Source organism: Xyrauchen texanus, chromosome 3 (assembly GCF_025860055.1).
Source record: "Xyrauchen texanus isolate HMW12.3.18 chromosome 3, RBS_HiC_50CHRs, whole genome shotgun sequence".
In the NCBI taxonomy this organism is placed as follows: Eukaryota; Metazoa; Chordata; class Actinopteri; order Cypriniformes; family Catostomidae; genus Xyrauchen; species Xyrauchen texanus.
This window is the reverse complement of record NC_068278.1, coordinates 23,381,298-23,394,406: the sequence shown is the minus strand read 5'-3', so window position 1 is coordinate 23,394,406 and position 13,109 is coordinate 23,381,298. Positions and strand designations below refer to the sequence as shown.

Sequence of the window (13,109 nt, the reverse complement as noted above, 5' to 3'; positions counted from 1 at the left end):
ACTGGCAACAAAACGGACCGCTTGGAATCGGAAAGTCGTGAGGCTGACCGGCCGGTCACCGGTCCGGGCCGAGCATGTGGAAAATCGGCTGATTCCGGTCCCTGGCCGGTCGATCGGTGCATCTCTAGAAAAGAGAGTTATGGATCTTAACCCCATTTATCTTTTGTGGGATCAGTTAGACTGAAAGCTGAGTGAGAAGTACCCGATAAGACAGCCACCACATCTATGGCAAGTGCTACAGGAAGCATTGTGTGAAATGCCACCTGAGTATCTGGACAAACTGACAGCTGGAATGCCAAGGATCTGCAAAGCTGTCATTGCTGCACGTGGATGATTTTTTGATGAGAACTCTTTGAAGTCATTTTTTTTTTACATTAGTAATTTGTCACGTTATTAATGTCCTGAATAAAAGTACCAATTTATTTCCATTAGGGCAAAATCTGTACATTATTCCAAACTTTTGGCCACCAGTGTATATTTATTTAAACCATAGATAAACTGTACACTAGCAAACATTATTACGGTCGGTTTACAAACAAAATGCCTTTGTATCAGCCATAGAGCATTCTGTTACATTTCAAAATGTCATGAGACAATACAGCGAGCTTTAAGAGGCGAGAGATGTTTAAGGAGCATCGATCTGCTCAAGCCAGCAGCTGTGGCCTATGACATTGAGAATAGGGTGTTTACTTATAATTGCCCCCGACAGTTGTATGCATCAATTATAGCACTGGAGCCACTGAAATCTCCCACACAGTTGCAAAAATGGGTGAAACATATGACACTGCTAGATATTTCATTTTTCATACTTTCCCATAAGTGGCTAATATGAAGTGAACCAATGAAACCATAAATACAGTTTATAACAGAGTTTTGGTTTTTATGGTAACTTAGGACCTTTATTAATTTAATGTCTCTATGCTGTAAAAAAAAATTACAAGATATATATATATATATATATATATATATATATATATATATATATATATATATATATATATATCTTGTGATATTGTGTATTTCAAAATGTTTTTGTATCTTTCTAAGTGCCATAAATCCAGTGTTTGCACTCTTCAGGAAGTCATCCTACAAATGGCTTATGCATGAATGTCCTTGCACATTAAACTGATACAAATTTTTAACTGGGAGCGAGTAGTTTATCCTCAAAATCACATTTAAATGAAGTTGAAGTATATCAGTTTGACTGACTCGCTCGCAGCACTAGAGAGCCTTTTCAAAAGTCTTCATATTCGGTGATGGAAAACCGCCGTTCCAGTGTGGATGAGAGGCGTAAACATAGCAAAATCAATGCATTATCAACAGAATATGTATAATTGTGGAAGTGGACTAATAGAAAAGAAACTATATTAAATTCCTGTGTTACTTGGAAAAAGAAACTACAGAAAACGTGACTGAGACAGTGTCGTGCAACCAAATCACACCTCTGAAGCATGTCGAATGTGCAATGCCTGAATGTACTGTGATTAATTGAAGAACTGCTACTGATGATTTCACTGTCTTACTAAGCCAAGGAAAAATAGCACCCTGTGGTATCGAAGCTAAGAATCCATTATACAAGGAGGAGGCAGCAGCTCCAAGCTGCAGCAGCAGACTTGACACCGGGAGGCTCTGAGGCCATGCACAGTTACAATTATAGCTCCAAGCACAGCTAGAATGGAAGAGGCAGGCACACTTAAAATCACAGACCTGTGAAGCTCGGAAGGCTGGGAGGCTACAAGTAGGATAAAAAACATTTGACCGCTCTACAAATATTTCACTATATAATTTTGCTTGGCTCCAGTATCCAGGACCATATCTGTCAGCTTGGGCTGATGTGTGCATACTTCATTCTTCTTAGCAACATCCAAACAGAAAGTGATAATGGTCTTTAAGTGTGCCTTAATGCCTATCTATGAGTAATTGTTGAAACTCTTCAATAATAACTCATTTGCAATGCACTGCCCTATACAAAGGCTGAGAAAGGTTTTACCAATACTAGGGCAAATATTTCAGCTCTCTTGCAGACCATAAAAAACATAACTTAAAAGAAACAGATTCCTCAGTCTTTGCAAATAACACACAGAAACTTTATATTTGTGGCAGCTACAATACATAGATGCTTTGGCTTGTTTTACAATAGTGCAAGAGTGTTGGACACAGAATCTGAATGAATATGTATGTGGAATTATCTGAATTAATATGTAGGCAGAATTATCTTTAAAGGTAAAAAGTTTAATTCCTAAAGACTTGAATTGAAATTTTGCAATATATGTTGGAAATCATGACCACTCACATTAAAAAGGAGACTACAGTCATATCAGTAACCTCATAAAAGCAGTCCACATATAGGGAGGTTGCCATGTTAGAATCGCATGACTAGCCGAATACTATTTTCTTAGTAACCGTCTTGTTAATTGACACTTTCAATCATTGATTAAAGTAATCATGGCAGACTGTGAATACTACATATCTACAATGGCAACTTAAACTGAAAATGTATTTTATATGATGCTGCATCCAAGCAGCTAGGTGTCAGTGTAAGTCCAAGATGACACAAAGACAAAAGTTACTGAGTGCACCTTTAAATTAATCTAAAAATGGTATGCCAGATATGTTAATAAATGCCACCCGACTTACACAAAACTAATTCTTTTGATTATAAAAGGGATACGTGTGTCATGTGTCATGAGTTATAACAGCGTTCAGCAGTGACTAAGAGAAAAGCTGTTGCTCTACGCTGGGGACACTAAAGGCAAAATTTGGGGTTCCTCAGCCCTCAAACCGGCAGAACCCAATGGAGATCCTCCAGACACCTTTTAGGTTCTCTGAGAAACATACTCTTAGTTCCTTCAAGAACTATAAAGAACTGTCAATTGTTCCTCTTATAACCCCATCCCACGGGAAAGTAGGGTTGGGCGATGTCCCCTAAATTGGCAGTTGACGATGTTGACAGTAAAACATCGCGATGGACGATGATATCGTCGGTGGGGCGGGGGGGCTTTATATAATTTCATATAATTTTAAAAAATTATATGAAAAATTATAATTTAGTTATTTTACTAACCCAACTAATGACTCGTCGGCGCTTTATCAGTAGGTTGCACGACACGTGAAGCATTTTTTTTTTTTAGCTTTCACTTAAGAAGAGTTGTGCACTTTTTATTTTAATATATCTCTTTACATAAATACTATTTTCCACTTAAAAACTATAATTTCGTTATTTTACTCACTGATGAGCAAAAGGTCGAGGCAGAAATGACCATGTACCTGCAGGAAATGGCCATTGATGGGGAAGAGGACTCGCTGACTTGGTGGAAAACGAACGACAAAAGGTTTCCGTTCATGGCAAGATTAGCATGGAAATATCTGTACATATGTGCTACCAGTACTCCATCAGAGCGGGTCTTCAGCACAGCGGGTAGTGTAGTTACTCCAATCTAAAACCAGATAAAGTGAATATGTTGGTATTTCTGGCCAGAAACATCGAAATTTAAACATGGTCTATGGTGAAAGATATTAGACTTCTTTACGCATTTTTCGCCATCCGTTGCGGAGCTAATTTTTTTTTAAACGTTCATTTGTGTAGTTCATATGACCACTTTACAATATTTCACTAACATAATTTATTTTGTAGCCTGTGCTGAAGTTAATTGTGCTGCTAATTATAAGTGAAATGTTACTGCCGAGTTTCGGTCTGAGTGTTGTTCCCGTTTTCTTGATCTTTATTTGCTGTTCTTCTATGTTTTAATGTGTGTTATTCATATTCACCTTGTTTCTTTCATTTGATTTGACATTATGGATTTATGGCCAAGGAAATTTTTCTTTAAAAGTAGCCTATTAACCAGACAAAAGTTATTTGACCTTCGCTGGTCTGGGTTTATCTTAAACTGCCGCTTCAGTGTATGCAAGAGATATGTGACAATGAGCAAGATTTTCTGAGACACTACAACTACTAATAATTAATTAATAAAGGCTATTTTCTTGTAGCCTACAACATAAAATATTTTAATCTAAATGTACAGTGTAAGACATGTAAAAAAAAGACAAGAAGCTAACAATATCAAGATCAATATTTGTGTAGCCTGCCTGACACGGTATTTTCACAGACTAACACGTCACGTCTCTGGCATATACTACAGTATTTAAAATAGCATATATGCATTAGTTATATTCTCAATTTAATTTACAGAGCAATCCCTGCAAAGTTTTTAGGTTAACTATAGAAGAGACTAAGATTAGTGAGTCACACTAGCAAGACTCGCAAAAGGGGGTGTGGCATCACGATGGTGGCTCTACATCGTGATGTTGGTCAGCCATCACGATGGACGATGACATCGTCCATCGGCACAACCCTACGGGAAAGGCTTTGAGGCACTTGAAATATATATATATATATATATATATATATATATATATATATATATATATATATATATATATATATATATATATATATATATATATTGACGTTCCTTGGGTACATACTGTAAATAGAATATGAGTCTTCTTTAAAGAGTGTCTGCGAGATTACCGGATGTTGTGGCATCAAATGATGTCTCATAAGTATCTTTTAATTTTTACAGTGTATATTTGTGGCAGGCAGCTACATGTAGGGGTTATCTATGTACAATAGTGCAAAAGTGTTGGACATTTAATATCACCTATGATGTAATTTAAAACAGTGTGCCATGTAAGTTAATAAACACAAATGCTACAGAACCTAACCAAAAATGACTCTCAAAACTCAAAGATGTGCATGATTACGAGAGGGATACATGTGCTATGAGTCAAGGCAGTGTTCAACATTGACTTGTTGAGAATAAAAGAATAAAAACCAGTTGATGTGAACCTCTTATGAAACGTGCAGCCAGGGTACCAGTCCACTCTCAGAGTGAAAGCACGTTTGAATCCGAAACAATGTGAATCACTTTCACGTCTAGAAGAAAACACTCGCTGTTGATCGGAGATCGATAAGCATGGGGAGAACAAGCCATTCATCCCCGGTAAACATATCTTTAATCCATCCAGTGTGACAACTGATAAGCCTCCTCCTATTTCTGACGCAAAACCCGTGAGTGTACGAGGGAAGCTGTACAACAATGGAATACTGTGTTAATAGTTATCTCAACCTGAACAATAAAAAGAGCATCAGCTGTAATAAATAGCAGTTATACGTTTACGAATACAAACTAATCATTAATTATGTGATTCATTACAAAAGATGTTGCTGTTACTAAATCGTTAAGTTAATTCGATGACGTGCTGAATTTCAATAGTTCAAATTTTGTCATTTTTTCCTGTCAGAATTTAAAGTTAAACAACATCCGGACGCCGCAGAAACAATTGCGCACTCGCGCTCTTCCTTCGCCACTCACCTTTGACGAGATGCGGGACAGTGAGGTGTACGCAGAGGGCGATCGAGACAAGGAACAGTCCCATCCTCACCAAACACCAGGTACGAGTTCCAAGGTTACAAACGCGCAATGATACCGAAAAACTTGTTTCTCCCTATGAGTTTGACGCGAGAAAGTATCTCCTTGGAAAGATGTGAGCTTAGTCCCCTTTTTTCCAAGAGGGTCAGTGGATGAAATGAAATGATCCTCCCTGGAGTTCCTCTTGCCCTTCTGCTGCAGTGGTGCGCACGATGAGATAACAGAGAAAGTCCGCGCCGGTCACGATCACACGGTGATTGTGTGTGTGTAAACACAGCGCGCTGCAGACGGTCACTGTACTGCTCAAGCAGCGGCGCTGTCTTACTGATAATGACGAGCCTTGCTCCTCCCCAGCAGCTCTGAAGCCTCCTAAACGCAGAGCGAATGGCGGAATCCAAATGGGTGGGGCACTCGGTGTATTTCACTTTTAGCCCCGGGAAATATGGTATTTTCCCTCTGATGTAGAACAGACACAGAGGCTTAACTGTTTTGACCTCACTTCCGATCTGAGATTTATCTCACACAGACTCTCTCTGTGGGTGAGATAGTGGGATGGTCCATATTCAAATGTTATTGTGCTATTTTTTTCTAGTAATCACTATTTTAAGGGATAGGTAAACTCATTTGTAAATGCATTGGTTAATTACATTAATTTAATGGAAATGCAGTATCTTGCAGTATCTCTTTGGGTCAATGATTATTCTTGCGAATCCTGTCAAAAAAATGTCTGGTTTTATTTTATTTCTAATTCAAAATAAACAAAATACAAATATTTGCATATAGTAAGTGAAGCCTATTATCAGGGCCACTGATATTTTTTACATTGGTATTTTTTTTTTATAACAGTGACACACACTTTACTCCCCAATTCTCATTATTATCATTCATATCACTGTTTCCCACATTGCGGTAATGAGAATATCATAATGACCATCTTTTTTTCCCCCACATAGCGGTACATTATTATTCTCATTACCACAATGCTGGGAAAAAATATAAAAATGTTAAAGTATTTTTACATTATAGTAGTGTTTGCTTGGTACAGCTTCATGTTCACATATTTTATAAAAAATGCTTTGGGAAATGTTTTGGTAATAAGAATTATCATTGAAAAAGCATATCATTGATCATTATATTGGAATAATGAAAGTAAAACTCAAAACATCCTCCTCAACAGAAAAATATTATTTCTTTTAAGTAAACCAAGTTGCAAAAATGGCTAATTTTGAATATGTGGATTTTGTGACGTCACAAGGACCTATCCATCAGCAAAAGACTGCCTCAACAGCAAGACATCAATGCCCATTTTTACAACGTTGCCCGCTTGGCCCTGCCCACTGGCACTCAGTCACACATGTGAAGAGGAGAGAGATGGGCCTCATCTGTAATGGGAGATTTATCTACTCCAAAGGAGACACAGGTCTCCTTTATAAATGTTTTACTACATAAACATGCACTAGACATACTGCTTTGACCATTATCATGCATCTTGTGCCACTTTTAAAATACATGATGTCAAGTTATATCTCTTAAAAGGATACCCCATCCTATGTCTTGCTGTTTAGTGTATAAATGCATCCTGGATGCTTTTTTGCACTAATCTGCACTATTTTTAATTGTCGGTCTATGTAAACATGCACTTTTTTATGTAAACATGTTTCTATGTAAACATGGACGTTTTTGATAATTTGTCGCATTTTAAGAGCAGTACAATCACACATTTTAAAAACGCATCTGTTCTGGTCCTTTCCTCTTCTGCTTTCGGCCCATATCAATGTGCATTGCTTGTGAACCAGTCACAATGTGATTCCAACTTTGCAAAGGAAGTGTTATTGAAAGATGGGCCAGTTAAAAACACAATTGGACCCAACCATAAGTAATCAATTCCTTTCATGAATGTTTCAAATGTCATGATTGTTTGATAGTTTATGGGGCTGTTGTGCTTAAGTGAAAAGTTTAATAAATTCAGAAGCAATGTGTTGGGTGTGTTATGCTTAAATCCTTAAATTTACTTGTATTATGTTGTGAAGCTTGTTGATTTTCTGCCAGCTGAGTTTCAAATATACTATATGGCTGTGTATTCAAGGGGCTGCACGATGAGAGTCAATCATAACAGTGGGCGTTAACATTGAAGTTTTAAGGAGGCGCTTAGGCAAAGACCAAGCGTTTGGGACAGAGTGTCAGAGACAGGGTGGAAAATTATCACATATTACTAAATTATGACTACTTTGGCACAAAAAAAGCGTAACTAAAATTATCAGTGGACCTCAGGGAAGATAATACAATTATATAAAAAAAAATGTCATGACCCCTTTAAAGTAAAACAGAGCTGTTGATTTACCAAACTAGATCATACTCTTCATTAGTCTAAAAGGAGCAAAATCTTCATCGTGGCTGGTTCAATTGTGTATGGAGCTTGGTACTACCTTACTTAACCAACAATATTGAACTACCACTGCCTTTTTCTACTTTTGTGTAAGTGTAAGTCAGGGACTAGTAATCTGACCTACCGGGCATTTTCCCGGTGGGCTGACGCTCTTTGGGGCCATTCAGGGTTGGACTGGCTATCGGGAGACCGAGCTGGCTGGCCGATCGGCCGAGAAATGGGCCGACTGGGCTGTGATAAGCTAAACTGTGCCGCCACGTTATGCAGAACGGACCACAAAATGGCACAATATATGTATATGTATTGGAGTTGTGGTGGTGTAGTGGTCTAAGCACATAGCTGGCAATCTGGTAATCAGGTAGGATGCTGGTTCAAGCCCCACAGCCACCACCATTGTGTCCTTTAGCAAGGCACTTAACTCCAGGTTGCTCCAGGGGGATTGTCCCTGTAATAATTGCACTGTAAGTCGCTTTGGACAAAAGCGTCTGGCAAATGCATAAATGTAAATGTAAATGTAAATATGTAATAAATGTAAGGAATTAGTCAAGCTGACAGAGAAGGTTAATGAGTTAGAGACATGCATTCAAATGCTAGTGGAGTTACTGTTTCGATGCGGGCAGTACAAAGAACAACACACACACTTTGGTTCTGGCTCTAGAGCCCCCATAGCAGGTGTTTGAATGATGTCTGAGTGGCATACTCGCTCAGCAAAACGACACCACTATCCAGTTCCTGTTAGGGTTTCCAATTGGGCACCCAATAGGGCACCCACTGATAATCATGTTGAAAGAGCCCTTGTTATTGGTGATTCTATTGTAAGGAACATGGAGATAGAGACTACGGCCACTATTGTTAAATGCATTTTGTGTGACAGAGCATCTGACATCAAATCACATTTACAAGTGCTCGCAAATGTTGAATGTAGCATTTTCTAAAATTGTTATTCATGTTGGCACTAACGATGTCCAGCTTCACCAGTCAGAAATCACTAGAGATAATGTTAAAGAGGTGTGTGAATTAGCAAAAATTATGTCAGACACTGCAATATGCTCTGGCCCCCTCCCTGCTCATCATGGTGATGAGGTTTATAGTAGATTAGTGTCACTGAATGGCTGGATGTCTGAGTGGTGTCCGGAGAATAGCATATTTATAGACAATTGGAAGAGTTTTTGGGGTAGACCTGACCTGCTAAAGAGAGATGGACTCCATCCCTCCAGGGAAGGTGCCACTCTCTTCTCTAGTAATTTGGCTCATAGTCTTAATAATGATAGTATTTGACTAAATGGGGCCCAGGACAGAAACCCAAACACAAACCCCTCACTAAATCATATAGAAAAAAATTGATTAAGGTCAAACTTGAATAAAACAAACAAATTGAAGATAAACATCATATAAAGATAGGGCAACTAAACATCTATATCTACCAAAGCACTAATTGTAAATTAAATTATTACAGATCATATTTTGGATGTACTCTGTTTGACTGAAACCTGGCTTAAACCAGATAAATATATTAGTTTAAATGAATCTACTCCCCCAGGTTATTGTTATAATCATGAGCCTTGTATGAAGGGTCGAGGAGGAAGTGTTTGCTACAATTTACAGTGAAAGTTTTGGTGTTACTCAGAGGACAGGATATAAATTTAAGTCTTTTGAACTAATAATGCTTAATGTGACACTGTCAGATATAGATATAAATAAAAAATTCTGTCATCTTTTACCCTTGCTACAGTATATAGATCACCCGGACCTTATTCTAATTTCCTTAGTGAATTTGCAATTTATTTTCAGATCTTGTAGTTACTGTAGATAAAGCTTTAATTGTTGATGAATTCAACATTCACATAGATAATGAAAATGATACATTGGGATTTATCGATATTCTCAACTCTGTTGGAGTCAGACAAAATGTAACAGGACCAACTTATTGCCATAATCATACTCTAGATTTAATACTGTCACATGGAGTTGATACTATAGAAATTCTGCCACAGAGCAATGACATCTCGGATCATTACCTCGTCTCTTGTATGCTGCGATCAGCTAATGTTACTCAATCTACACCACACTATTGTTCAGTTAGAACTATTCTTTTGATCACTAAAGATAGCTTCAGTAATAATCTTGTAGACCTAATCTCATACACTCAGTAAACCCCAAAGCCTAGAAGAACTTGAAATAACAGAAAATATAAATGCAGTCATCTCTAGCCCTCTTGATAGTGTCGCCCCCCTTTGATTATAGAAAATGAAAGAAAAAAGCCCTGCACCATGGTACAATGATCACACTCATGCTCTCAAAAGAGCAGCTCAGAAATTGGACCGCAAGTCGAAGAATACAAAATGAAATGTATTTTGTGGTGCATGGAAGGATAGTGTCTGCAGCTACAGACAGGCACTAAAAGCTGCTAGGTCAGCATATTTTAGCAAACTCATAGAAAATAACCACAACAATCCTAGGTGTTTATTCAGTACTGTGGCTAAATTGGTTAGGAATAAAGCCTCAAACGAACCAGACATTCCGTCGCAGCACAAGCACATAATTTTTTTACTGATAAAATTGAAATAATCAGAAATAAAATTGGAATTATGCAATCATCTGTCACAGTACCGGTGCCAGCCAAACATCACTTCAGTCTATTACGATGGACTAAAGGGGATGAACTGTTGCCAACTCCAACCATAAGACAAGGGATACTTCATACACCATTGCCTGAACCTTGGACTTAGGATAGACCTCACCGAAATTACCGGTTTAGGTTGAACTGTGATGCACCTAACTGATCTCTGCCTGCATCACCTCGGTCTAATGATGGCCTACACTCTTGAAATGGAATACATAGACTATCAATTAATTGCCAACAAAACCCTCTGCAGTTAATACAGGATGTACTTCAAAGACATTAGTCATTAATCTTAGTTCATACTAAATCTTTGTTTAAACACTGACCCTTAACACTTACTTTTAAACCATGACTTGCACTGTACATAATTAATATTGGCATTATATTCAGGATGTTAGCCAGAGGGAACTGGTCCCCACAGTGAGTCTGGTTTCTCCCAAGGTTATTTTTCTCCATTTACCAACATCTTATGGAGTTTTGTGTTCCTTGCCACAGTCGCCTTCTGCTTGCTCACTGGGGTTATAAATACAAATATTATTTAATTTCTTATTTTTAAACACAATTCACAATCATATTTTATCAAACTACACAATGATGATTCTCAGACATTATAGACAGTATAATTGTATCTTATGTGAATGCCTGATCTTCTGTAAGCTGCATTGAAACGATGTGTGTTGTGAAAGGCGCTATACAAATGAAAATAACTTGACTTGATTATACTGCTGTAACCTAATACAACATATATTGGAACATATGGTGAAGCAAGAATGCAGGAATAATTATTATTTGTTTACGTTAGTGCAAGGTGTACTATTTACCATACATTTGGCCCTTATTTTGCTTTTAAAATGTTTTAGTAAAGACAATAATCTTAGTGCAAGGACTTCCGTTTTTAAAAGGTGCTCTCTTCACTAACTAAACTCTTTCTAGCTGGTTGATAGCAAGGCAACATCATTGGTTTGAGTCCAAGCTGTGAGTGTTATTAAGAACAATTTTGGTTGGAGAGCTGTATGAATACTGGAAGTTTTTAACAAAGTTTTGTTTATGATTTAGAAAACCATGGTTGCATTTTAGATTGCACATACAGTATTGCTATAAAAATGGCATGCACTGTGCTCATAGCTGACATTTTAATGTAGCCTATATGTAAGCTAATACATGTGGAAAGGTTATTGTTATACACAGACATTTAAAGGAATATCTTAAGCATTTTCAGGGATTTTTACTTTAATGTCCTTTTGTGCTCTTCTAGAAGTAGGGTCTTTTCAATATTTTTTTCTTACATCCATACTTCAGCTGCCTGTTTTTGAATTTTAGCAGTAGTAGCTCTTTGCCATGTTCATTACTTTATTCATTCTTAAAAACCCCACGGCACTAAGAGAGGAGAGGCAGGGAAGACAGAATTAGAGACACTGCATTAATTCATAAGAGAATATAACTTTTCTCTTCCTGAACAGCAGTGGGACACATCAGTGCAATACCCTCCCAGAAGCCCCTGAGCTTCTGCTTCAAAGGGGCGCTCTCAAATCTCACTTCGAATCATGATCTTTAAAGTATACATTTGCATCAGTATTTCCAAAGGCTTGGGAAAATGAAACCAACAAAGACTGCAGTATATTTCAGTGAATTTCTTTTTACGTAAGTCTGTGAAACCATAATAACGGCACTCTGCCACTGTTCCGTGTTCTCCATCTGTTCCTCTGACGCATAAGGATAAGGAAACCTGTAGAAGCCTTGTGAAACACTTGGCCTAAATGAAAATTAATTTGCCCTTTATTTTGACTGCACTTGAAAGTAGTGTTTGTGTGATTTTGCTGACTTAAAGTTTTGGATTAGTTTTGCGGGAAGTCAGACACTGAACCATTGAATGAAAAATTTGATTTTTACATCCTAATTTTCCCCTATTTTAACAGTTTTAGCCAAGAAACATAGACTGGAATCCATGTGGTTTTCCTGGCTACTGTAAAGCTACAGAATATTTTTCCTCATTCCTCAAGCACATAGGCTGCATTTACACTGCAGGTCTTGATGCCCAAATCCGATTTTCTGACTATATCCGATTTTTTTGACGACACGCTTACATCATCTTTTAAAAGTGACCCGTATCCAATTTTTGCATTTACACATACACTGCTGAAACTACCAAATGTAGACGTTCTGACCCGGAAAATGAAGTAAAACAGCACGAAATGCAATGGATTTAAGACGCGAATAAAATTATCCAGTGTTTTGCTTTCCACAGTTTTTTGAAAAGTCATCAAAAAGTCAGCAAAACATTGGTCTCAGTACGGCGGAGAAAAAGAGGAGAGCCCTTGTTGCAGCCTGGGCGAATTTAGCGATGATCGCTGCAACATCGGTTCAAAGGGAGGTTTGGATGCGGCAAAGGACTCAAGACTGGTGGGATTGCGTTGTTGGAACCTGGGGTCAAGAACTGTGGGTCAGCAACTTTCATATGCGACGAGAAACTTTTGAAATGTTGTGTGTGCGGTTGTCACCAATGCTCTCATACGAGGACACAACATTTCGCCAGGCAATCTCAGTGCAGAAGTGCGTTGGAGTTGGACTATGGTGGCTCGCGACAGGAGCTGGTTATCGAACACTGGCACATCTGTTTGGCATAAGTGACGCATCAGTATGCCTAATAGTCCGGGAGTTCTGCCATGCC

General features: G+C 38.0%; 1 protein-coding gene across 2 annotated transcripts in view; it reads right to left on the bottom strand.

Moving 5' to 3' along the window:
- Positions 1–5,874, bottom strand: part of edil3a (EGF-like repeats and discoidin I-like domains 3a) — a 384,265-nt gene extending 378,391 nt beyond the window's left edge. The window contains exon 1 of one of the 2 annotated variants that reach the window (XM_052111629.1): positions 5,376–5,874. In XM_052111629.1, coding sequence (XP_051967589.1) covers positions 5,376–5,439 — 64 coding nt within the window. In that variant the 5' untranslated portion in view covers positions 5,440–5,874. The remainder of the gene's footprint in view (positions 1–5,375) is intronic. The other variant, XM_052111639.1, reaches the window with a different exon arrangement.
- Between the last annotated feature and the right edge of the window lie 7,235 nt (positions 5,875–13,109).